This window comes from Acomys russatus, chromosome 2 (assembly GCF_903995435.1).
Source record: "Acomys russatus chromosome 2, mAcoRus1.1, whole genome shotgun sequence".
Taxonomy (NCBI): domain Eukaryota; kingdom Metazoa; phylum Chordata; class Mammalia; order Rodentia; family Muridae; genus Acomys; species Acomys russatus.
This window is the reverse complement of record NC_067138.1, coordinates 100,457,910-100,484,288: the sequence shown is the minus strand read 5'-3', so window position 1 is coordinate 100,484,288 and position 26,379 is coordinate 100,457,910. Positions and strand designations below refer to the sequence as shown.

Sequence of the window (26,379 nt, the reverse complement as noted above, 5' to 3'; positions counted from 1 at the left end):
AGAACATGAGCAGGAGTTACAGGCAGGAACGTGGGTGACTCTTAAAACAACTAAGCTGCAAGGTCTGCACCCAGCACATATGACAGCTCCCCTACGGATGTAAAGATGGAAACTCTTTCCCCAAATCTTCCCCAATCTATATAATCTATCCACACCCTGAGACCCCAGGCCACATGCAATTAAGGAAGAACTGCATACACGTGGTAGGAAGGAATGGCTGTATACTCCAGTGAGGGTCCGGTGACACTTTCCAGCACTCCTCTGAAGTAGAAAATGTCAACAGTCCCCACACCCGACTGTAATGATCTTTCTCAAGTAGGTACAACTGATCTTATGAAGATGGATAGCACCTTACAATGGAACCCAAAGAGAGAAAAGCAAGAGATTATAACATCAGGTCAGGAACATTTGAGGATGGCTACAGAAAGGAGCTCGAGGAAGATGTGACCACATTGTATGTGGGAACAGAAGGGAGTAGAAAATCCAAAAATTAGGGGGTTTGCAGGTTGAACAGAGGCAATTCCAGTGAAAATAAGATAAACGAAGGAAGACCCTGGAATAGGATCAGTTCCAGAATAAGAACCTGTTGTTTAAAATCTCCAGATGCATCGAGTGTGATGGCATACACCTATAATCTTAGCATTCTGAGGGGAAAAGCAGGGGAATCTATGTGAGTTCGAGGCCAGGCTGGTCTACAAAGTGAGTCTACAAAGGATGGCGAAGGCTACACAGAGAAATCCTGTCTCAAAAGAAAAAACAAACAAACAAACAAATAAATCTCAAGATACAGAGAGCATGATGGTGAACACTGTAGTCCCAATGCTTGGGAGGTTTGAGTCAGGTGTTGCTTTCAAGGCCAGTCTAAGCTGTATAACAAGACCCTGTCTCAAATTGACCAAACCAACCCCTCAGGATACATTATGATGGTACCTAGCCTAGTGTGTTCTTTCAGCTCTGGAGAGGAAAAGAAAGAGACAACTTTCCACATACTAAGCCTAACACATTCAAAACCAAACAAAAGCAAAAGGGAAGAGATGACAGAACAGGAGGCAGAAACATAAGAAGGCAAAGAAATGGGACAAGCCGCTGGACTGGGACCAGAAAAGAACCCTTGCTGTGGCTGCTGCTGCGTGATGTGCCGGGGATCACTCAGGAGACCGCCCTGTGTGGGAATTATAACCAACCTGCATCATAAAAGCTCATCTCCAAGACTTGAACACTGGGCTCCGTACATTTATTAAAGCCCAAAGCCTTTGTTAAGTCTTTGGAGGGCTGAGGGCAAATCCTGGGTCACAGAAAGCAGAACCCAGCCCTAACTGCAGAAGTGGATGGGAAGGGGTCCCGAAATCACTAAGGGGTTCACATCTCCTGGGACCTCTGCCTCTTTCCTTCCCAAGTAGAGCCTCTGCCTCTATGGAATTGTAGAGACCGAATGGGTGCAAGGTAGCTAGCTCTCCCTCAGAGGAAGACACAACTCTGGGCCTAAGATGATCTCCATACACTACCTCTCAAAGCCTGGATGTGAACTTCATGATGTAACTGAAGGGTCTTTGGAGCTGAAGAAGGAAAGAAGGCAGGAAGGAGCCCTTTCAGACCTTTAGGCTCAGGCGTGGCCACGTGGTTGGTTTTGGCCAATGGCATATGAGATACAAGGAGAGCTCCACTGTGTCCTGTCCCGCCCCACCCCCTTTCAGTCAAAGCCAGTGAGAAGCAGGACAGTGGACAGAACTCTCTGCACAGCTACAGTGGGCAAGTAATGGGGGGGGGGAGGAAGAGGGGGAGAGAGGGAGGGAGGGAGGGAAGGAGAGAGAGAGACAGAAGAGAGAGGGAGAGAGAGAAAGAGGGAGAGAGAAAGAGAGCATAAGAGAGAGAGAGCATGAGAGAGAGAGAGAGAGAGAGAGAGAGAGAGAGAGAGAGAGAGAGAGAGAGAGAGAGAGCGACATCCATTGAAGTCAGCCTCTTGGGATGTTGGGTTCTTCTTTAGGGTAGCATAGAGTAGCCCAGCCGTTCCCAACTGAGCTTCCAGCAAGAAGAGGCAGAAGAGACCAGTGGCTGGATGGTAAAAGCCCCTTCTCGCAGGCAAAGAGGAAGTTGATGATGGCTTCCTAGCACAGGTATTAGCAAGAGCAGAGGGCTATTTCTTAATCTAAGTAGAGAAGCAGTCTAGTAAGCCAGAAGATGCACAGAGCCCTTGGGTAAGAGATACACAGTTACACAAAGCCCTAGGTCTGAGAGCTTCTAAACATGAGCACAAGAGAACAACGTCTACGCTGTCAGCACCACTGCCCAAGCAGATAACCAAGACTTTGAGGGAAAGTTTGCTAGAGTGGAGAAAATACAAAAGACGTAACATGGATGTTCTAAGACTATTTGTTCCCATGTAAAGTCTGGGTGATAAAGGTGTGTCTCTCACGACAGCCGCGGGAAGAGAACAGCACACTTAAGCTGCTTGGAGTAACTGGCAGATAGTGCGTGTTGAGTGGACAAAACTTACTTTTATTACTGTTATCATAAATCATGTAGAATATGAGCTCCCTAACCAAAAAAACAAAAACAAAAACAAAACAAAACAGAAAAGGTTAGGGCTGCGGACAGAGGAACTCATTCTCTCTTTGGGGGAAGTAAATGGATCTCGACTTCACAGAAACCTTGCCCTGCCCTGCCCCCACCAAGGTCAGCGCTTGCCTGGCAGCAGCCAGTTAGTTACCCTCTGCAGCCTGACTGAAACCTGAAAGCAAACTGAGCATCGGGGTGAAAAAGAGCTGGCGGGTTTCCCACCGATACCAGCTGCTACCGGGTTCTCAATACCCAAAGGCAAAATATCTTAAGGCTCTAGAGTACAAACCCCGTGCTGAGTTCCGAGGCAGCAAAGTCCGAATTAGAAGCTAGGAACTTAAGGTCCAGATTCAAACTTCAAGTCCTAGGCTGAAAGAAGGCTCAGGGAAAGAGCTGGCTCCCAGCCTTTCCTACTTCGTTTAAGAAAGTACACAGGCTTCTGCCAAATCACACCCCTGTAGCCTCCAAGTCACCCTCCATTAGGCCCAGGCTGCGAAGCTGGCAGGGAAGGGGGTGGCCCGTTGACCACCTTCTAGTCCAGGAGTCAAGGGAAGGGAACACTAATAATGCCTGGCAGCCTGGTGTGGTGGGCCTCATCAGCTCTACCTGCAGATAACCCGCCCCCCGGGGGGGACTCAAAGAAGTCCTGAAATTTGTACTTATGCGTGTTATAACTGAGCTGGCCACCTCTTCGTCCTAAGGGGTGGGAGGAGGAGGGAGGTTCGCAGAACCTTAGGAAAGAAACCACTTACATGGGTCTAGCGCTTCCTAGAGGCCGCGAAGGCTGTGAATCCACCAGCAGGCGGGGAGGGGAGATTGCAGCCTCTTTCAACCAGGGACGACTCCTGCTCAAGCACCGTGACTTCGGGCGAGTCCGCAGCTCTCAAGACTTGTTTTCCCAGAAGCAAATCAGGGAGGGAGGAAGGGCGCGCGCAAGCCGAGTGTGCGCGGGGCTGTGTGTGTGTGTGTGTGTCTGTGTCTGTGTGTGCGCGCGCGCTAACGCAACCGATCGCTGGAGTTCCCCGGGCTTCGAACTGTTGGTTTCGACCCCCCTCCCCAAGGACGCTGGGGTCGCACCTTTATTTCACAACTAGAAAGGACGTCCTTAGGAGGCAAAGCGAGCCCCTACCCACCCGTCCCCAGAGAATGAAGTGTCGTGCCCGGGACCCTAGTGTGTCTCTGGCTTCCAAATACAGCACATAGCGGCGCAGATCCTCCTGCTGCGGAACTTAAGAGACAAACTTCTACGCGTACTCGGCGGGGGACGGCCACTCTCAAGCCTGCTCAACTTCAGGCTCACTTTCGCGCTCCCGCACCCTGGGCGCCCACAACCATCTGAACCCGCGCTGCTCTGCCTCCCGGAAGTGCGGGGGTGCGGTGCGAAGCCAGCTTCAGCCGCCCAGGTCGCTCAGCCCGTGTGTGTGTGTGTGTGTGTGTGTGTGTGTGTGTGTGTGTGTGTGTGTGTGTGTGTGTGTGTGTGTGTGTGTGTGGTTTGTGCGCGCCACCTCCACTGTGTGTGTGTGTGTGAGCGTGTGTGTGGTTTGTGCGCGCCACCTCCACTCTGTGTATGTGTGTGTGTGTGCGTGTGTGTGGTTTGTGTGCGCCATCCACACTCCCTACCCAGGCCCTCTGCTGCAGGCCACTAGCGCGCCTCCCCAGCTTTCTGGATCCCCGCGTCTTAGTCCGGGTGCCCAGCCCTGAACTTGAGTCCGCCTCCGACAGACGCCGCAAGGGTCCAGCCGACCCGGCAGCCTCCGTCACTAGACAGCCAAACCAAGACGTCAGCCCACAATGCACCGGGCGGGCCGGGAAAGACGCGCCGGGGAGGGAACCCGGGAACACAAGCCCGAGCGGCGCAAGGGAGGGGGAAGGGGGGGGAGGAGAAAGAAGGGCCCAACTGTAGGAGCGCAGCGGAGCATTACCTCATCCCGTGAGCCTTCGCGGGCCCAGAGAAGAATCTTCTAGGGTGAGGTCTCCATGGCGACGGGCGGGCCCGCCCCCCTGAGAGCGACGCAGGCCAATGGGAAGGCCTTGGGGTGACATCATGGGCTATTTTTAGGGGTTGACTGGTAGCAGATAAGTGTTGAGCTCAGGCTGGATAAGGACTCAGAGTTGCACGGAGTGTGGCGGAGACGTCCTGGCAGGAACGCGCTCAGGCAGACAGACAGACGGACGGACTCGGCCAACCTACTCGGCCGCGGACTCCGGGCTACTCATCTGTTTGTCTTCGTTTTCTCACCAACTGCCTGTATCCAGCGCCCGCGGCTCCTGCACCGCTGTTTTGGGGGAGCGCTTCGAGAGCCCCCTTCTCCCGGAGAAGAAGCTCACAAGTCCGAGTGCTGCTGACAGCACCGAGAGCGGCGTCTGATCGCGCGAGGAAATAAGCGAGCGGCTGCTGGCCAGCTACTTTCCTGACCCAGAGAACCGGGAACGAACAAGTGGCCCGGAGCGAACTTTTGCAAACCTTTTCTGCGCCTCGGTCTGCCGCCGAGACCGTAAAGAAAAGGGAGAAGAGGAACCTACACTCAGCCCGGCTCCGCGTCGGCGGCTGAAGTTGGGCGAGCGCTAGCCAGCGGCTGTCGAGCGGCCCCCTCCCCCTCACAGCGGAGGAGGGGACAGTTTTGCGGGAGTCCGGGCGGCGGAGCCCGATCGCGGGCTTCCACCGAGAGTTCCGTGAGGACTGGTCAGCGCCGCCGGAGAACCGCTGTCGGTGGAGCTGGTCCGCGGGCTCCGAGGAATCGCTGCTCCCCCGAGAGCGTTCCGTGAGTGACCGCGACTTTTCAAAGCCGGGCAGAGCGCGGGAGCCAACCAACGTGAGTGCCGGCGGTGTCTTAACCCTGCGCTCCCTGGAGCGAGCTGGGGAGGAGGGCGCAACCGGGAGCACTGCCTTCAGGAGCGCGCGCTCTTAGTCAAACTTTACTTGTCACTGGAGCAGGGACGAGCGGGCGTCCCCCCCACCCACCCGCTTCCCAGCGCGCTGTTGCGGCCCCAGAACTTCTGCGCACAGCCCAGGCTAACCCTGCGTGAAGTGACCGACCGTTCTATGACTGCAAAGATGGAAACGACCTTCTACGACGATGCCCTCAACGCCTCGTTCCTCCAGTCCGAGAGCGGCGCCTATGGCTACAGTAACCCTAAGATGCTGAAGCAGAGCATGACCTTGAACCTGGCCGACCCGGTGGGCAATCTGAAGCCGCACCTCCGCGCCAAGAACTCGGACCTCCTCACGTCGCCAGACGTTGGGTTGCTCAAGCTTGCCTCACCCGAGCTGGAGCGCCTGATCATCCAGTCCAGCAACGGGCACATTACCACCACGCCGACACCCACCCAGTTCTTGTGCCCCAAGAACGTGACCGACGAGCAGGAGGGCTTCGCCGAGGGCTTCGTGCGCGCCCTGGCCGAACTGCATAGCCAGAACACTCTGCCCAGCGTCACGTCCGCGGCGCAACCGGTCAGCGGGGCGGGCATGGTGGCTCCCGCGGTGGCCTCAGTAGCGGGCGCCGGCGGCGGCTACAGCGCCAGCCTGCACAGCGAGCCTCCCGTCTACGCCAACCTCAGCAACTTCAACCCGGGTGCGCTGACCAGCGGCGGCGGGGCGCCCTCCTATGGCGCTCCCGGGCTGGCCTTTCCATCGCAGCCCCAGCAGCAGCAGCCCCAGCAGCAGCCGCCTCAGCCGCCCCACCACTTGCCCCAACAGATCCCGGTGCAGCACCCGAGGCTGCAGGCCCTGAAGGAAGAGCCGCAGACGGTGCCCGAGATGCCGGGAGAGACGCCGCCCTTGTCCCCCATCGACATGGAGTCTCAAGAGCGGATCAAGGCTGAGAGGAAGCGCATGAGGAACCGCATCGCTGCCTCCAAGTGCCGGAAAAGGAAGCTGGAAAGGATCGCCCGACTAGAGGAAAAAGTGAAAACCTTGAAAGCGCAAAACTCGGAGCTGGCGTCCACGGCCAACATGCTCAGGGAACAGGTGGCACAGCTTAAACAGAAAGTCATGAACCACGTTAACAGTGGGTGCCAACTCATGCTAACGCAGCAGTTGCAAACGTTTTGAGGACAGACTGTCAGAGCTGAGGGGCAATGGAGGAAAAAAAAAATAACACAGAGACAGACTTGAGAATTTGACTGGTTGCGACAGAGGAAAAAAAAAGTGCCCGAGTACCGAAGCCAAGGGTACACACGATGGACTGGGTTGCGTCCTGACGGCGCCCCCAGTGTGCTGGAGTGGGAAGGACGTGGCGCGCCTTGCCTTGGCGTGGAGCCAGAGAGCGGCGGCCTGTTGGCTGCCAGGCTTTGCGAACGGGCTGTGCCCGCGCGACCAGAACGATGGACTTTTCGTTAACATTGACCAAGAACTGCATGGACCTAACATTCGATCTCATTCAGTATTAAAGGGGGGCGGGGGGCTTACAAACTGCAATAGAGACTGTAGATTGCTTCTTAGTACTCCTTAAGAACACAAAGCGGGGAGGGCTGGGGAGGGAGGGAGGCTGTGAACGCCAGGCTAGAGTGCAGATGAACTCCCTGACCTGCCTCCCTCAATTGTGCATGTACATATATATCTTTTTTAATTTGATGAAAGCTGATTACTGTCAATAAACAGCTTCCTGCCTTTGTAAGTTATTCCATGTTTGTTTGTTTGGGTGTCCTACCCAGTGTTGTTTGTAAATAAGAGATTTGAAGCGTTCTGAGTTTACCATTTGTAATAAAGTATATAATTTTTTTATGTTTTGTTTCTGAAAATTTCCAGAAAGGATATTTAAGAAAATACAATAAACTATTGAAAAGTAGCTCCCAACCTCTTTGCTGCATTATCCGTAGACAATGAGAGCGAGCTGCAGTAGCAACCTAGTGTCAAGCTCTCTAGTATGAAAGCTGCGTTCTCTGTTTGCATGCTATCATTGGGTCAGACTCTCTCCCCCAGCACCCCACAAGAGAAGATGGCATGGTGTTCCCTAAGGCTGGAAGAAGGGGGTGTTGCAAGGGGAGAGCCCTCTGGGAAAGCAGACACTTCAGTTAGGAGCTGTATCAAGTGGCATGTGCCGTGGTCACTTATATAGCAGAGACTTCGCAATAGATGCTTGTCCTCCAAGCAGGAAGTCATGGAAGCTTTTACAAAAGGTGTCTCCTTCCAACGTGGGATCTGACAGTTCCCGGAGAAAGATGGCCTTTGCTTGTGCATATTTATAACAGCATTCTTGTCACAATAAATGTATTCAAATAATGGTTTTTAAAAATCTTGAATTCCTTTCCCTTTGCTACCGTTTTCTTCCTAAACCATATACTGAAGGTTCTCTAGGTTTCTGGGGTTAGTGTTACTGCATTCTAAACTTGGTAATCTAAAAGCAAAGAATTTAGGAAGAGTCACAGTAGAAGTTGGGGCCTGGGTGAACTCTTCTCCTAACTCTCCCCTTTCCCCTCCCCCTCTCCCCCCACCTCATCTCTCCCCAGTACCAAGGAAGGGAGAGACCCATCGATGTGTCAAGTACACATTTATTTCTTAATTTGTTTCAAAATAACCAATCTGGCCTAACTAATTTTAGGGCCAGTCTAGGAAGATGCTATTACAAATACTATGGGGCAGATTACGAGAAATGGGCCCAACACTGATTATATAATACATCTGTAATTTAAACCTCAGCTCTAGGGAGACTTAAAAACTTGATCGTGTCTACGGGTACAGTGAGCTTATCAACAAGTTTGTATTTTAACAGGGGAACAATTTTTGCCTGGTTCCTTCTCATCCCCATGAGCAGCTGTGATTACCAAGCAGCAAAAGCAATCTGATACCCAGAAACACTTCACAAACCACTAATTGGAGTCTGGCTGTTGACTCATTAGCCATGGTGCTCCAGCACTCCACAGGTCTAGCAGTGCCTGTGGTGGCAGATCCAAACACACAGTTTCTCAGGAGTGCATCTAGGTTTACAGGGGCCTAGACGGGCTTGTTGCGTACTGGACATATTCTGTAGTAATAATACTTTTTGACCAAAGTGTTACTGGGAGCTGGGCCACTTTGGCCAAATAGTGAATTTGCCGATGTCAGCACCCCAGAAGGTGAGGTGATTTTGACCATAGGTAGTAATGGCAGAGGGGCAATAAAGCACCGTAGGGTGGGGCTCTGTGGGAGTTAAGCAAGTGCAAAGTAGAACAAGCACACAGGCTGGGGAACTGATAACCTGCAAGGCTAGACTGAGCCCGGACAACAGCGGAGTAGAGAAAGGCAGCACTCCTCATCTGCCTGAAAAGAAAGAAAAAGAAGGTCCAAAGGTCAAGCTCATCCCCACATTTGTTTCCTTTCAAATAATATTTTAAGTTATGTTCCTGAAATTCTGACTATTCTAACTTAAAGAGGCAGAAAAAATAATGGCAAAAAGAGAAATTTCAATAATGGTATCCTGTAAACTTTAAAAAGCAGAAAATCAGCTAATTACCGTGGACACAATGACTAACTCTATTATGGACTTTCAGAGTGATATACTTTAGGTAGCATTCAGCCAATGGCATATAAAGTCACTAATCCTTTTTAAATTATTTGCATAAGTATATGTACCTATGTGTAATTAATTCATAGATTATTAAGTCTCCACTGGGGCAGAGGGTTTATCTAATCAATAGAAATGTCCACATGGAAACATTGTTATCTTTTGTTTTACCTTCCAAGAGCTCTGAGACAGAAGAACATGAATCAGATGCTACATGTTCATAATCAGAAGCATCTTTCAACCCTCCAAGCTTCTGCTTGTATTATTTTACTCTTTCCTGTGGCTAGAACTTCATTCTTGTTCAAATGATCACTTTCACCTGTTCTCGAAGTTTACTTGGTGTCCCGGTCTGAATTCATGCTTTGATTTCTTTCAACAATGGATTGCACCCTGAAAGTGTGAACCAAAAAAAAAAAAAAAAAAAAAAATCCCTTCCCTCCCTAGGTTGTGTACTGTGTATGGCCAGAGTGCTTTAATAGCAACAGCAGAGTACCTAGAACACCTGGCTTAAGTAGTGCCTTCTTGGAAAATTTTTCCTTGGTTCCATGTTCATGTGGAATGAATAATCCCCATTGGAGCATCATCACGCCTACCAAAATGTGAACTATGTGAGCATCGGTGTCTGTGTGTCAGGGATAAAAACTCTATCCTGTTCATCAGAGGACCCTAGCACAACACCTGGCACACAGTGGATGTTTATAAAATAACATTTTGATAACTGGGCAGACAAGTTACATTAAAAAAACTCCCTTCAACCTAATTCCAGATCTTAATTTCTTCTAGTGGGATATATATTTCATCCGTGCCCCAGTGGATAATACAAGGTAGATAGATCAAAGATAGCCCCTAAAAGGTTAAACAGCCTACAACAAAGTTCTGAAGCCCTTTTCTCAGTTAGTGTTCCTTAAAGAATTACACTGTTAGCTTAGTCATGCCCCCAGCCACACACAGCGTCCCTTTCACCTTCATTAATGGAACTTGTCATCTTACGTAAAAGGGGTCTACCTGAGACTTTAGCCTTGGCAGTAGAGGTGGAAAAGGGCTGAACAAGCACAGAAAGTCCTTCCAGAGGCAACTGACTTCACTGGTAATGACAAAGGGGAGTTTCTGTAGTGGGGTGCACTGGTCTGGAAGTCAACAGGGGAGTTTCTGTAGTGGGATGCATTGGTGGGGTCTGGAAGTCAAGATTCAGTCTTTGCTTGCTGAGACAGGAGTCACACTGATTGTGCAGCACACATGTCCTTTGTTGTTAGGATGCTTTCTGAGCCACCCTGCCCCTTACCTCCGTTTTATTTAATTGTTGGTGGCTCAGTTAGTCCTCTGGGGGACAAGAGGATTAGAGGCTGAGAAGTGAAAGCACTCCTTTTTACCTTTGGAAAACAGATTCCTTTATTTGGTTATCTGGGGAGACTGAAAACTTGATCATGTCTACAGGTACAGTGAGCTTATCAACAAGTTTGTATTTAACAGGGGAACAATTTTTGCCTGGTTCCTTCTCATCCCCACGAGCAGCTGTGATTACCAAGCAGCAAAAGCAATCTGATACCCAGAAACACTTCACAAACCACTAATTGGAGTCTGGCTGTTGACTCATTAGCCATGGTGCTCCAGCACTCCACAGGTCTAGCAGTGCCTGTGGTGGCAGATCCAAACACACAGTTTCTCAGGAGTGCAACTAGGTCCACAGGGGCCATTCAGACATCCTATATAAGGCTCTATCAGGCTATGGGGAGAAAAATGTTGACTAGCTTATCATCCGTATTCTCAAGGAACTCACTCTAGAAAGGGGGCACAGGAGAGGAGGCAGGGACTACTCCAGTGCTATGAGACGCATGCTATAAGCAAGCAATGCCACGTGAGGGGAGGAGAAGCCATTATAAAGAAAAGTTTCACAGACCTGACCCTTGATGTGCAGGAAAGCAGCGTGAGAAAGCAGTGGGGGTGGGGGGATCTGTTGGAAGAGTCTGGAAAGGAAATTGTGCAAAGAAAAGAAGCAGGTGAAATGGGCGTGAGTTAAGGGTCAAATGACAGGGGCATCACTGTGTTTTGAATAATGGGAAAACGTAGAGGGATTTGAACACGAGCACGGATGTGGTCAGCGTTGGAAATAGCTATACTCCAATGGCACTGAGTGGGGGAAGAGGTAAAGGAAATAACAACAAAAAGGTGTTGTTTAGAATGTCTGTGCTGTTTCAAGTAGTCCTAGAGTTGGGGAAGAAATGGGAGGAAGGTGGCTTGGTGCAAGCAACATCACACAGCTTTTTTGTTCTTCGGTCACCCGATGGGTTAAACCTAAAAGGTGCTGTCAAGAGGATCTTCCTCCTTGTTGCTCTCCTCCACTTGTTTTCCTCTCCAGTGCCAATCCAACCTCTTGAAGGAAAGCCGTTTTGCAAAATGCTCAAAGAAATGGAGTCGCAATGCCTAGGCCAGGCCACTAGGGTGAGAACTGAGTGGGTCCTCACAAAGGCAGCAGGACACAGCCTGACTTAGGAGAGCCACAGGGAACTGACCAAAACTGTACAAACTCTTGGCAGTATTAGCAAAGAGGCCAACAATTTTATTAGGTGTCCTGGGAACTGAATGTCTCACGTTCACGTAATGCTTATTTTCCACAAGTAATACTGCATGCTTGCTCTGTATGAGGCACTGAGAACAGGGTGGGGAGGGAGATTGATAAGGAGCCCCCTTTCTGGGGTTTACAATATGGTAAGAGAGATCAGAATAAAGAGATCAGGCAAGTAAGTGCATGGCTGTACATAGACCAACTCAGTGAAGAACTGGGCACCAGTGACTAGAAATCCAAACTGTGTGGGGAGCCAAGAAGGCCTCCACGGGATAAGCACACATGCCAAGGATATTAAATGACTATGAGCTGCGCAGATGGAGAACAGGTAGGTAGAGTTAAGGAAGTCCACAGAGAGGGCCGGCCTGAGAGAAAGCTATGGAAGTACAGCAGCACTCTGTGGATGCTCTGATAGAGCCTGGGTCCCTGGAGTGAAGTGAGCCAAGGGGAGAATTGAGAACAATAGTATTTATACCTGGTGACCCCAAACACTTCCATCTCAGTGTGTTCCTCCCACTTTTCTAACAGTAGTTCTAGTTCATGAGACTAGAAGCCAAAGCTTCCAGTGAACTGAGTGCTGCTGTCAGGGCCACGTGCCCAATCACAAGTCGTGGCATGATTCTATTGTGAAGCATCAACAACCATATTCCCTCCCTCTTTTGTTCTGGGAATCAGACGCCCCATTGACCTTGACTCCTTCACTGAGTACACATGCTTACTTCTCCATGTAGGACCCCGAGGAGCTGAATAAGTATCACAAGGTTCTTTGATGTGCTTAGCATCTGAGCAAAGGTAACCAGATAGCCTCCTGAGAGATCCTGCCTGTGTCTCAGCAGTGTCTAATGAACTTCTCCTGCCCTGCTGCAAACCCTCCCTTCCTGGAGGGAACCAAACCCTCAGTGCTGAGAAGCCCTGGTGGTTTCTTGCTATGTAAACTTCCTTCATGTATGCACAGTAAAGTCTTTGCCGGAGAGCTGACTCATTGTTGCTTCAGAAAATTGGGTTATCAGATCATCGATTGAGTTACTGCCTTCACAGGCTGTATTATGTGCTTGCGAGCCACCTGGATAGAATTTGGATATTCCTCAAATCTCAGTCTATCAGCTCCTGCAAATGGCTAATGTCCTCCAGAGTGAATCAACTCACTTTAGGAGGAACTTCGGCTGCCTTATCTCAAGTCTTGCACGAAGGTGGACACGCAGTTGGGCTGTGATAGAAATTCCTCTTTAGCCTCACTGGCTGCTCATGGACATCAGAACAGAAGACAAAATTTAAATTAGAGACCCAAACATGAAACTGGCCCAGGAATGGCAAACACAGTAGCTTAGCGATACCATGGCCCAACTATCTTCGACTGCTTTAGTTTACTGTTCTTGGTGTAGCAGCGAAGTTTCTTGCATGAGGTCAGCTTCCCGGTGGCACTTCCTAGCTCACAGGTAAACGCAAGCATCACCAACAGCACACAATCTTCAGTTTCGTGTTTCTCTTCTCTGCGGCGCTTTTCACCTGAAGTAGGTTTTTTCCCCCTCAGAGAAGAAGAAATCTTATTGCCTTTGACCAAAAGCAAATCATGTGTCTACAGACTCACCCTCAGACAAGGGAATGAGCCCACCATTGCCCTTCCACATCCTATCACTTTGAACTAGGTGGAAAGCATTCTGAATTGTGTTAGCCAGTCAGTTGAAGTCATAGTGACGTTATACATGCTATCCAAGGAGAGCTTTAACAACGAACATGAGAGCCAACATGTTCCTTCTTGCTGTGTTTTAGAAACTGTGCAAACAGAGAAATGGGGTAACCATCAACAGAGATCCCTAACTAATGCTGATACTGATCAGAGTCTTCACAGATATGGAGTAACCATCAACGGAGATCCCTAGTTAATACTGATAGCTATCAGAGTCTTCCAAACTCCTTGAATGTACTTATGGTGTGTATCTATTAACTGCACAAGCAAGAAGACAGAACTTGTTAGTTTTGAATGCGGATGTTTGAGGGGCTGTTTGTACAGTACCATTACTAATCCTATTCTGGCTTCATTGAGAACCAAACTTCTTGAGCAGCAACCTCCAGTAGGAACCAAAAGTATCTGTCACAATACTTTATAATAGAAACCGACATCCATATACTGTTCACAGTAGATACTGTTTTACAAAGTTCTACTTAGCAGCGGACACCATGCTATGACTTACCAGGAGCATGCTAGGGCTTCATCTTATGAATGACAAAAGGAAGAGCCACACCTTGATCAATTTTATGAAATAAGCAATAGGTAGAAACTAGAGCTGAATCTAAGTTGACCCCAAAGAACTGACTCTGTCCACATGTGACCTTGCCCCAGAGTGCTCTTACCATGGAAATGTCTATCTCAGTTGACCTCGTGACTTCTTTGCCACACAGATACTTTGCCATTCCATTTTGTATATTAAGATTCAGAGAAGAAACAAACTTGCTGAGCGTCAGGGAGCTAGGGCAACATTAGAAACCCCAGCCCTCTCGTGGCTCCTGACTGCTCTGTTGGGCACACTAGACTTGAAGCATGGTGACACAGAAGAGCAGACAGAGGCAGAGCTGGCAGTAAGCAGTTAAGTGCTCCTGGGTTAGGTCTCTCTGCTGCTTGTGGCTGACGGGTATGGAGCTAGTTCTTTCATCTTGACAGGCTCCAGTTTCTTCTTTTGTAAAAAGGAAACCAACCAAAGCCCCCCACAAAAGGCTCTTTGGAGGATCATTTAAGAAAACACCTACCTATAGCAGGCAAGTGACCATTAACCATTTTTCACTGTGAGCTTGATAACCTAGCAAGAAATAATCATGAACACACACACACACACACACACACACACACACACACACACAAACACACACACACAGGGATAGCTGAGTTGGAGCCATTTCCTATTAAAATCCAATGAGGTCTCCAAGGGCCTGTTCCTTGGTCATACAAGGGCTGGCAGGTCCTCTCCGCAGGCTGGAGAGTTTTGTTTTGCCAGCTGTGCTCAAAGGGGAATATTCTCCGGGCATAGCATTGTGAACCTGTTTGGTTTGGCTCACAGGCATGTCAGCACATTTAGGAAGTGAAGTCAGAAGGAGGCAGGGTTTCCAAACATAACTGACTGCATATGAACGCCCAAGCAATAAATTGCCTAGCCCAAGCAGGATGCCTATCATCCCAGGTTGCCCCTCCCCCACCCCCACCCCGGCCCCAACTACCCGGATGTTGTAAGAGAAGCCTTCCCCCCTCCCCGCCCCCGTCCCCCGAGGATGGCTGGCTGAGTGCCTGAAAATAAAGAATTGTTAGCACCCGGGCAAGGTTTGCGCGTGCTGTCCAGGATGGCACAGTGGTCATCATAGCTAGCCCCCTGCCTCCACCGGAATGGCTAACTCTGAGTGCGCTTAATGGGTGGAGGTACTAATGTCTATTCCTTGGATTCCTGAAGTCAAGTGTAGGAGCAGAGAGGAAGGAGATAATGGATTACGTGTGCTAAGCAGGGAAAGAAGGGAGCGAAGACATGCACTTTTGCGCCAGGGACATGATGCCGTGACACCCATGATGCCGTGACAGCCATGATGCTGTGACACCCATGATGCCGTGACACCCATGATGCCGTGACACCCATGCCTAGAGAACAGTACAGAGGTTGGAGCTGCATTTTCATACAAAACACTAGCTGGGAGCGGGAAAACATTGAGCTTCTCTGAGCTCTGATTGTTTCAGTTATGATATGAAGTTAGTAATACCTACTCCTCTTGGGTTATTATACGGAATAAGAAACCTAACGTGTGGAAAGGGGCCAAGCCTAACACTGGCTAACATAGATGTATTCACTAGAACATTCTGGCTCTAAAGGCAGAAAATTCAGTTTCAGCAGAGGAATTTCACTGAAAAGCCATTGGTGGAGGTAGCTGTACATCTGGCTATACACAGGGCTCCACTGACACCATTAGGCTTTGGTATCTCGCCATACTCCCCTTCCTATAGGAAAGATCACCTTCCTCCGCACATCTCCAGGCAGCAACACCTTGCAGTCCAGCTTCCAGTCCACACAAATGAGATGGATGCTACACTTCTTCATGGGCCCAGGATTGTGTCTCATCGGTCTTATTAGGTCTCATGTCCAGCTGCCTTAAACATAGGCCAACCACCCACCTCTGAAGCCAAGATACAGAGTCTCCAAAAGCTATCTGGCCACATAGGGAGGCTGGAGGAGATCTTCAAAGAAAATCAAGATCTAGGAGGGAATAGACTGGGAATTGATCTGGAGGTCGTATTAAGTGATATAACATGCATGACATTTTCATTAACAAGAGTTGAATTTGTTTGATGTGATGGTTACTTTTAATTGTCATTTTTAGAATGATATAGAATCAGCTGTGAAGAGAGTGTGAATGAGGAATTGTCTAGATCGGGTTGGCCTGTGGACTTGTCTGTGGCACATCATCTTGATTATGTTAATTGGGGTGGGAATGCTTGCCTACTCTGGGTGACACCATTCCCTAGGAAGAGGGGTCTGAGCTGTATGAGTTGAGAAAGCAAGCTGAACACCAGCATTCATGCATTAATTGCCCCACTTTGTGATTTTAGTTATGAAGACAATGTGACTAGCTGTCCCCATGTTCCTGCTGCCTTCACGTCCCACAATGATAGACGTGGAATTGCAGTTCTCTCTTGAGTTGCATTTGAACAGGGTATTTTATCACAGCAGTGGGTAATAGAAGGAGGAGAGTTGCTGCTTACTCTTAAAAAAGTAGATTAATTTAGACAAATGAAGGCAAAGTGTTGAATGTTCTTTAGACAATATTCTGAAAGCCTACTCTGGGTTTGTGTTTTCCTCTATTTGTCTGCTTGTCTCATGGCACCACTATCAATGTCTCCACAATCCAATGCCTGAAGCAGTATAAAAGCAGGAGAGAGAAGGAGACCAACTTATCATGATGAATTAAGAGGAGACACTACAGTCCAATGATTTTCTCCTCCTCAGAATGAATCAGAGCTCATGGCACACCAGGATGTGAGAGAAGTACCTGAAATTTCCTAGTAATAAAAATTGGCTTTGAGTATATGTGAATGCAACTATGAAAACACCATAGTAGATTGGTCTCTATTGTGTGTCTTGAGACAATGCTAGGCTAAAATAGAGTGAGTAATTTGTGGCACATATGGACTTACAATCTTTTCATGTTAGGATGCTGTGATATTTAATTTTCATTGTCAACGTGACTACATTTGAAAACACTTAGAAGACACACGTCCGGGTATGTCTTTTGAAGGTGTTTCCAAAGAGGGTTAGGTGAGGGGGAGGGAAGATCCACTCTGAGTATTAGTTAGCTGCATCATCCCGTGGGCCAAAGTCCCAAGACAATGAGGAAAAGCATGAAGCCACATGACAACATCCCTAAGTCGCCCAACTATGGACACGATGTGACCAAGCAACTTACACTACTGCCGCTATGCCTAGTGACCCCTACACTGTACTATATCTCTTTAGACTGTCAAGTAAATTAGTATCCCTCATGTTCCTTGGTGTCAGGTATTTGGCCACAGCAATGAGAAAAGTAAATTAGACATTACTATGGATTGATTTCTCATCATGCTTCCAAATGATGGTGTTAATTCTACTTCTTCATCCCATGATTATTGAATTCTTCCTCTTCTACAAGCAAGAAGTAAAGCCTGGAGGAGAGAAGGAGAGAGAGAGAAAGAGAGAGAGAGAGGAGACAGAGAGAGAGACAGAAAGAGAGAGACAGAAAGCGGAGAGCAGAAAGAGAGAGACCGAGAGAGAGACAGAGACACACAGAGAGACAGAAAGAGAGAGAGAGAGAGAGAGAGAGAGAGAGAGAGAGAGAGAGAGAGAGAAGCATGAAACTGAGTGACAGCATGTTGATGGCTGCCATTGCAGTACAGACAGTGGAAATGCCTCCCTTGCTGGAGGGGTGCCTGGGCTTGTATCCTAATGGAATGAGTAAAGCTCAGCCATTACAATTGGATTGTGGTGTTTTGGTGAGGCAACATGAGGCTCTATGATTCAGAGTGTCTCTCAGTCAAACCTCAACTATTTTCAGGCCAAGCAAATGAAGTTGAGTTCCTTTTATTGTCTGATAAGAACAAGAGCTATTAAACAGATGTGACTCACTGGCTCCGTAGAGCTTGGCACTGTGCAAGGGACTTTAGGGATTGGGCAAGCAGTGTCAGCACAGATGTAGTGAAGACACTACCAGAGCTTGTGGCTGTGACAGTGAGGGGACTTACTTAACCTAGTCACTACAAAAGGCTTCCCCAGGAAGTGACCATGTTGGGGTCGGGGGCCTGTCTTCAGCAAAGATAAGTATTAGAAGAAGCAAGGAGGCTCACACAGTCAGGACTCAGAATTCCCTCAGGGGAAGGATCCACATACAGGTCAGGGATTCCAAGAGTTCAGCCTAATACTCCATGACCAGATTTAGTGGCCAAACCCTCAAGTCTTCAACCACCCCACAAGCTGGAAGGCAGTTAACAAAGGAACATTTTCTTCCTGAAGGCCACAGTACCCCTTGCTCTTAGGAACCATTGTTTCTTCTGTAGCACTCGTGCCAGAGCTATGTTTACATGTCCTCATGTAAACCTTATAGATTATGCCGCAGATGAAGAGACCGAGGCAGTATGATTATAGAAAAGTCCTAAGACTCTAGGGCACAGGAACAGGATTTGACTTGAATATCAAGCTACCTCGGCAGAGGAGGTGGCCACATTGTTTTTGTTGTGGATGATGTGACAAATACCTGGTGACAGTAACTTGAGGAGTGTTTTCTTTGGTTCACAGTCCATCATGGCACCTGGTCAAGTCTTCCCAGCATGGCTGGCACATTCACATCTTAGCTCATCGAGAGGCAGAGAACCTAGCTCCTAAAGCCCAACCATGATGCAATGGTTTTAAATGTCCACTAGCCACAACCTAGAACCACAGGGGGAAGATAATCTTAATCAAGAAATTATCTAGAGTAGGTTGGCCCACGCACATCTCTGGGGGAGGGTCTATCTTGACTGTCAACTGGTGTAGGTTGGCCAGTGGGCATTTCTGGGGAGGGGAGGTTCTATCTTGACTGTAAACTGGTGTAGGTTGGCCTGCATGCATTTCTGGGGGTGTCTATTTTGACAGTCAAGGGGTGTAGGTTGGCCTGTCTGCATTTCTGGGGTGGGGGTCTATCTTGACTGTCAACTGGTGTAGGAGGAATTACCCCATTGTGAGTCTTCTCACCATTTTCCTTTACATGAATGAGAGAAGACAAAGGTAGGTGCAAGAAAGCAAGCACAGAAGTGTTCCTTTTTCTCTGATCTTGACTGTGGATGTGATGTAATTAGTTGCTTGAGTTTCAGCCTTAACCCCACCCCACTCCTCAATGACGTATAAGCCTAATAAACCTTTCCTCCCCACAGTTGCCTTTTTATCAGAGTGTTTTATTAAAACAACAGAAAGGAAAATGGATCCCCCTCTGCTGGTAGGCCTCCTGCCCCAGAGCTCCCATAACCTTTCAAAATAGCACTTCTTGCTTACAACGAGACTGTGGAAGACATGTCATAGTGAAACTGTAATAAGACCAAAAGCATTAGAAAGAGTTCTAATTAGGAAATATTCCAAAGGCACCTAAGATGTGATGGGCTTACAATGAATATCACATTCTTTTTCTTAGCACAGATGGAGAATTGGAAAGCCCAGAGGCCACATTCTTTTCTCTTCTATCTTTTGCTGGGCTTTATGCTCTATTGTTTGAAACTCCATTTCAGATGAAAACTTCAACAATAAACCAGTTTTCCAAGTCACTGAATTTTAAACAGATCTGGTAGAGACCTAGAAGGAATCAGGATTTTCTCTCTCCGGTATATTGAACATTGCAGTTAGCACCCCACAGAGCTGATTGGTTGCATTCCATAAGGAAAACAGACCTTAGATACTGCAATATATATTGCAGTGGCAGGGGAGGCTTGCTATTCCAACTTGTTCTAGGGTCTTGATATCTGGAGTCAAAGCCTGCTTCTGACCTGGCAGTTCTGGGTATCCAAATGTGGTTTGTTTCCCACCCAAAGACTCTTTGAAGCAGCTCACTCTTCAAGTATCACAGCAAACAGGCAGCTCCCTCTTGAAGACTGTCCTGTGTCTTAACAGGGATTTGATGCTCACTGCGAAAGCACAGTAACAGACTTGAAACTTAATGTGTTTCCTTACACCACAAGTCAGCCAGACCCTCTGTTTGCTCAGGTGTGCGGTGGTATGCCCATTCCCTGATGTCTGTATAAGAACAAAATACAAAATAAATGATTTTAGACTCCAGAACTGGAGAAGGAAAGTCACAATTGTTGGAGTGGGGAAATCAGTGCAGAGGAGACTCTTGTATCTTTAAAGGGAGATAATTAGATTCACTATGTACTCTCTTTACCATTTAGCTCGTCCATGACGTAGAAGTACCAATGAAATAAAGTAACAGTAGTTATGCAATGCATTAAGAAAATACATCCCAGCTCTCCTCCACAGGATCCTTGGACTTGAATCGATGCTGGTAGATGGTGCCAGAATGCAGACTTCATGGTTCCACCCACTAACCCCCAATTAAAGATCAGATGGCCTTGTCAACAAATTCCGCTGGATCATAAGTGTGGCTGTTGTCAGCCTTAGAGGATCAAGTCTAAACACTAGGTTTTTGGGTTCTTTTTTTAAGGACTAGAGAAGAGTATGCATTGGAAATGCCCTTGTTCCACAAGCCGAAGGCCCGGAAGCCAGGCCTGATTCTATTTATAGGACAGATCCTATTTCAGGAGTAAAGAACAAGACTCAGCGGGTAGAGAGGCCTTGAGAAATAAGAATTTGCAGAAGCCTAGGTCAAAGGAACTCTTTCTACATTCTCTGACTCAGGCCTCCCATTCTTTCTATCATGTGATATCCCATCTCATCATTTGACTTCCACTGTTACCATGGCAGAAAAGAAAAGGCAGAAGGAAGCTGCTGGCCTCAACTCAAAAGCATGATTTCTGTCTGGAGACTATTGTTCAGGCTCAGGACTTCTGCAAGGAAGACTAGGAGGTGTGAAAGGGCACACAGCTAGTTGGTGAACACCAATGGTACCACATGGGACACGAATTAACTCAATTAAGATCAGATTACTTTGCACCAAAAAAAAAAAAAATGACAGCTACACTTCAATGCCTTAATGAGTGAGAGATGTGCTTCCCCTTTGTAGGAGTCTGGAGAGATAGAATACTGCCTTGGGTGGGGGGTGGGGGGATGGCCAGGCTTTAACTGCCATTTGCATTTTAAGAAATGGAATCCCAAAGAAAAGTTGGAGGGGATGTAATTATTTCTCAAGATTAGTGTTATTTGATATGATGAATTGGCGCTATGTCATATGAAGACCTTCCAAACTAAATTTTCTGTTGATCCTTCCCAAACTGTGGGGAGCAGAAGAAGGATAGGAAGACCCAGCGGCTGCAGAAAGTAGCGTAAGTGGAAAGTGGGGTCTGAACACCAAATGCTTAGAAGTATCTTCAGAGGAATCGTCACAGCCCCACTTTAAGGTCAATGTTTTGATTTCCGGATTACAGGAGTTGGGAAGTGAAATTCAAAGATTAAGTACTTTCCCAAGATCCCGTATCAAAGAAAAGCAGGCCCAATCCAGGTGAACAACTTTATTCATGAGCCTTTGGGTGTGATCTGCTACCCGTGCAAGTACAGACAATTTCTTGTTAGAGAAAAGATCATAGTGGTGGGCCAGGGACCCAAGCATCTAGTGCCAGGCAGGGGACCCAGAGACAAACATTCCGTAGCCTTGGGTCTCTGTGTTCTTAGCCATGGGATAAGAGTGTAGATTTAAATTGTCCTAAGAGCAGTTCTGCTCTCTGAGAGTGTGGGTTTCCACATCGACTTTTATCAAAGGCATGCAACAAAAGAATCAAATAACAGGAAGGGTGAGCCACTGGCAGGATCCTTCCTGGGGTCAGGCATCCAGGAAACTCCAGAGGCAGTACTGCAGGGAAAACAAACTGAGGTTGGTGTTCATGACAGCCTGGCAGTTTTTCACCACTTTCTGCAGACCTTGGCTTTACCATCTAGGTACTCTGACCCTGGCCTTAACAGCAATAGTCTCCTACCATCCCCCAACCTCTAACATACCTGATGCTTGCAATGCTGGCTGCTGTCCAGCCTCCCAGACAGTTCCTTTCTCACAGCAGTAGAAGGTGTACCTCCATCATGGGTAGAAATGGACCCACACTGAGATACATGACTCGGCAAGAAAAGGATGGGCCAATTGCTCTGCTTTGCTTTTGTCTTTAGCCAAATGTTCTATGTGGTTCACAACTCACATACCTCTCTGTGTCAGTTACAGGATGAAGCCTACTGGTAATTCATTTTAAAGAGTACCATCCATCCATCCATCCATCCATTTATCTGTCCATCAGTTCTTTCAGCCTTCCATCTAACCAATTAGCTGTGCCCAAAGGGACTTACAAGATATAGCTGACCCTTTTCTTTTTACCTCAGGTTCAGCACCTCATACTATTGACATGGCTCCTTTTCCCTCCCAGGTGACCCATTGCCTTACATCCCATCCCACACACAAGCCACAGAGTATCATCGTCCTCTGAACTATGGCACTAGATTTTTTTTCCGAGGCAGGGTTTCTCTGTGTAGCCTTGGCTATCTTGGACTCTATTTGTAGACCAGGCTGGCCTCGAACTCACAGACACCTATGCATCCCTGAATGTTAGGATTAAAGGAGTGTGCCACCATGACCAGCTTCCAGCTTTCTAAATGGCCTCTGCCATCTGTTTTGTAGTGTTCAGTCCCATTACCGTACACAGAAGGCATATGAACGGAGCCACGGGAAGCTTGAGAACTAGAGACTCTTTTCAGTGTATAACTACGACCACAGCCCTTCCCTTCTTTAAGTCTTGGTGGCTTCTTGTGACTCCTAGAAGAAAGGTGACATTCCTTGCCAGGGCCTTCTCTACCATCGGGCCCTTGCTGCTTCCCAAGGTCTGTCTTGTATCCTGTCCTTCCCGCTTGCCTTTCTCCAGTTCCTCTTAGCACTCTAAGCATGTGCTATTCCACCTGGGCCACTGACCCTCTGAGGGCTTCGCTCTGAGTTAGAGAAGATTAAGTGCCAGGCATTAAGATTCAGTAGGGCCTTCCCTGATCCCCCAGAGGTGATCAGGACCCTTATAAGTCTTTAGCACCATCAGAGCAACCATGGCGCAGGTACCTGTGAGATAATTGACCTGTGAATTCCCTAAATTCACACTGTAAGTCACAAGACACAATGCCTGGGTTCGTCACTTATTTCTGTCTCCCACCACAGTGCCTGGCATACCAGCTCTACTTGAGAAAACTTGTACTGGTTGAATGCAGGGCTGTGTGTCTTGAACAAATTAAGGTATAGTTAAAGTTCCTACTTGAGAACTCCCTAATTGACCTTAAGTCTTGTGGTGCCAGGGAAAGAAAAATAAAAGTACAGAAAACTTGCAGTTGATGAAAAGCTCCCTCATAGCTAGTCAACTCAAAATCCACCTTCTATGAGGCAAAGAATATGGGAGGAAAGCTAAGTGTTTCCGGTTCAGGTTTCTTTAAGCAGCCATTTGTAATGGGGGACACAGACAAGTGGGATTTTAGAAATTCAAGCTCAGCCTGTCTTACGCAGTGAATTACAGGCAAGCCAGGGCTACATGAACAGACCTTGCCTCAAGATAATAATGATAATAATATAATTAAGCCATCGCTAATATTCAGACTCCATGAATAATCACCCCGTCCCGAGTGTGCAAGACATTTCATGCCCCCTCCCAGACCCTTTGACTTTGTTTAAATCTGTTTAGATGTATTTCTCACCTTGTAAGAGTGTACTACAATTATCTATTTTATCTTTATTCATGCTTTGGCCCTCCATCCTGATATATCTAGCATAGTAGGCACTATGATATATCTCACAGTAGGTACTCCATTAAGACTTGATGAGTAGATTAAATACATTCACAAATGGATGAGAAATTGTGCTTGTATTAATAGCATTTATCTTGTGGGTTCTGATTATTAGAGTATATTTATTGTGTCTATAAGCTTTTCAAAAAAAAGTTAGAGGGGGGAAATTTGGATATTTCCAATTATCTATCATTACTTGTGAGAAGCATGGCTTTGTTTCCCTTTACCCAATGAGGTCCTCATGATATCTATGATTTTCTGATGCAAATTAGAGAACTTCTAACATGTGTGCTCCAAATTTGCTACAAGTTCGTGGTAAAAGACTTGACTAGCATGCGCAAGACCCCAAATTCAATCCTCAGCACTGTGTCAGGACAAGCAAACAAACAGAGCCCTAGCCTTGGAGGTCTAAGTGCCTACCACGCACTAAGCACCTACTGTGTACCACCTAACTCTATGTTCTTATAATGAGTAAACGTAACTTAAATAGCCAACACTTCCCTTGAAATTCTTTTTACCAAATTGAAAATATTTCTGGCACATAGAAAGCCTACCCACGTTTTCATGTTTCTGAGTTGAAAAAAGTTTTAGTAGTTTAGCAGGTAGATAGGTATCTCAGTGTTTTCTAACCAGAAGTGACCATTCAGATTTGACCATGTGAAGTGAAATTTGTGTTAGAGATACCAAGTTTTAAAGGGGATAAAAACCTCAGAAGTTATTGCTTCAAATCCTCACTTTATAGTTAATGAAAGGCATTGAAGCAACTAGCCAACACATTTGAGAGCTAAAACATCCACACACAGATCCTGGGACTTGAGCAACTCACATACTGTGCCCCAAATTGCCAAGCCGTAGTGAAAGTGAGGGAGGGCAGCTATGGCTGAAGAGTGGGCAGGGCACAGTGTTTATTTACATATTTACTGAGCAATGTGCTGGCATAACACCAAGAACTTTATATGTTTAACCATGCACAACCCCTACCCATAGCCACCAGAGTAGCTGTTGTGGTCCATATTTTAAGAGACATGGAAATAGGATCAGAGCTTCAGTCAAATTCGCAGATCTGTTTGGTTTACAGTTTTATATTCTAGCCACAGTGACGATGTGCTTTATTGTGAATTAGACTCCCTTCTACCTAGAGCCAGTCCATATATGGAAGCAGTCTTTGAACAAACATTGCTAAGCTGATGTGGGTGTAAGGACAAATATTTAGAGTGTAGAAAGTAGTGGTTCTAAGTTCTCCAAGATCTATGACTCCATTAACTCTGGGTAGTTGGCAACATTTACAGTACCGGGCATGGTTTCCCTTTTGTTGAGCACCTCCTAAGTCCAACTAGAGAGCTGTTATGTGTATCACTACTGCTGGTCATTGCTATGGTTCACAGGTTTCGCAGTTGGATAGTACCGTTGGCTGCTTCCCTCCTTTGGGTACTCTCAAAGTATTGGAAGTAAACCTTGTATTAAAATTGAGTTATATGGGTACAATACTAAATATTAGAGTAGAAATACATATAATCCGGGTGAATAATAATAAATTTGAATTCTATATCATTGCATCTAAAATTAAACTTATTTTGCCTCTATATACAAAGTTCTACACCAGTGAATTAAAAATGACCATGTGAGTGACAATTAAGGCATTAAGATGAGGAGAAGATTCACTAATCTACTTTTTGTTCTATTTTCCCTATATATTTCTATATTTCCACCTTCTGTCTTTTCAACCCCTATCTCTAAACCTAAGAATAGAAGATAAAAGAAAAAAGAGACATCCCTGAGTCCAACCTTGTTTTCTCTCTAAATAAGACCAATAATAAATTATAACCAACTCCCATTGAAAAACAACCCTCGATAGCCCAAGAAAGCAACCAAAAACCTGCCCAACCCCCCTTAAAAGAAATGGGGCATCATTATCTTAAGATTTTTTTCCAGTTGAATTGGGATGAGTAATACCTTTGTAGGTGTCCAAATAAAATTAGGGAAATGGTTAAACAAGTTAGGAACAGCAGTTGTGGTCCAGTTTCTAAATGTTGAGAAATTCCAGGCTTAATTAGAGTCCTGCGTGGGACAGTCTGAAATGCTGGACCAATTGGGATTGGTAGCTTTCTTCAAAGCTGTCCTGGGAGCTGTCCTGTTCTGATGAGGCGCAGCAACTGAAGCCCTTGATGCTGGAACATGTAGGACACAGGATGTCAGTGTCCAACATGCTGAGAGGAGTGAATCCTGCCAGGTATGATCCAGAGTTAGTGTCCGGTCCTTTTGTCCTGAAAGCATATAATTTCTCACAAGCATTATACAGTCCTAAAATTATAAACGTATGAGGTGTGTGTGATGCACAGAACAATTGAGGCTGGTTCTCTGCTCTTTCTATGAGCAGGAAAAAAGACATCTGTAAATCTTCATTCATGCTACATGAAGAATGGCATCTAATAATAAATCACAGGGGTTCTGTAGCCAACAAGAAGCATTGTCTATGCCTAGACACTCATGTCTCAGTCAGTCTCAGAGCTATTGCCATGTAGTGGGATTAGAAATATAAGTTACCTGCTTGTTCTGCAGTTTAAATTCTTCACATCCCGATTATGTCCCCCTTTCTCATCCCCTCCTGATACCCCTTCCCTCCCTCATCCCCTCTCTCTCCCTCCACTAGTCCTCAGAGAGGGGAGCTCTTTGTCACTAACATCTGACCTCAGCCTATCAAGTCTCATCTGTACTACCTGTAACCTCTCCCTCTGTAGCCTGGCAAGGCCTTCCTGCCAGGGGGAAGTGATCTGAGTTCGGTGGCTAGAGTCCATGTCCGAAGTAGTTCCTACTCTCCACATTGTAGGACCAACAATAG

The 26,379-nt window shown here is 47.0% G+C and overlaps 1 protein-coding gene and 1 long non-coding RNA gene across 2 annotated transcripts in view; one reads left to right on the top strand and one right to left on the bottom strand.

Annotated features, from left to right (window-relative positions):
* Positions 1 to 3,472, bottom strand: part of LOC127205150 (uncharacterized) — a 35,023-nt gene extending 31,551 nt beyond the window's left edge. Inside the window, exon 1 of the long non-coding RNA XR_007832594.1 lies at positions 3,309 to 3,472. This is a non-coding gene — a long non-coding RNA (uncharacterized LOC127205150). The remainder of the gene's footprint in view (positions 1 to 3,308) is intronic.
* Positions 3,473 to 5,453: 1,981 nt separating this feature from the next.
* Jun (Jun proto-oncogene, AP-1 transcription factor subunit) lies at positions 5,454 to 6,688 on the top strand. Its single transcript, XM_051164333.1, has one exon. It carries the CDS (start codon positions 5,600 to 5,602, stop codon positions 6,605 to 6,607), a length of 1,008 nt encoding a protein of 335 aa, XP_051020290.1. The 5' UTR covers positions 5,454 to 5,599; the 3' UTR covers positions 6,608 to 6,688.
* Positions 6,689 to 26,379: the final 19,691 nt, after the last annotated feature.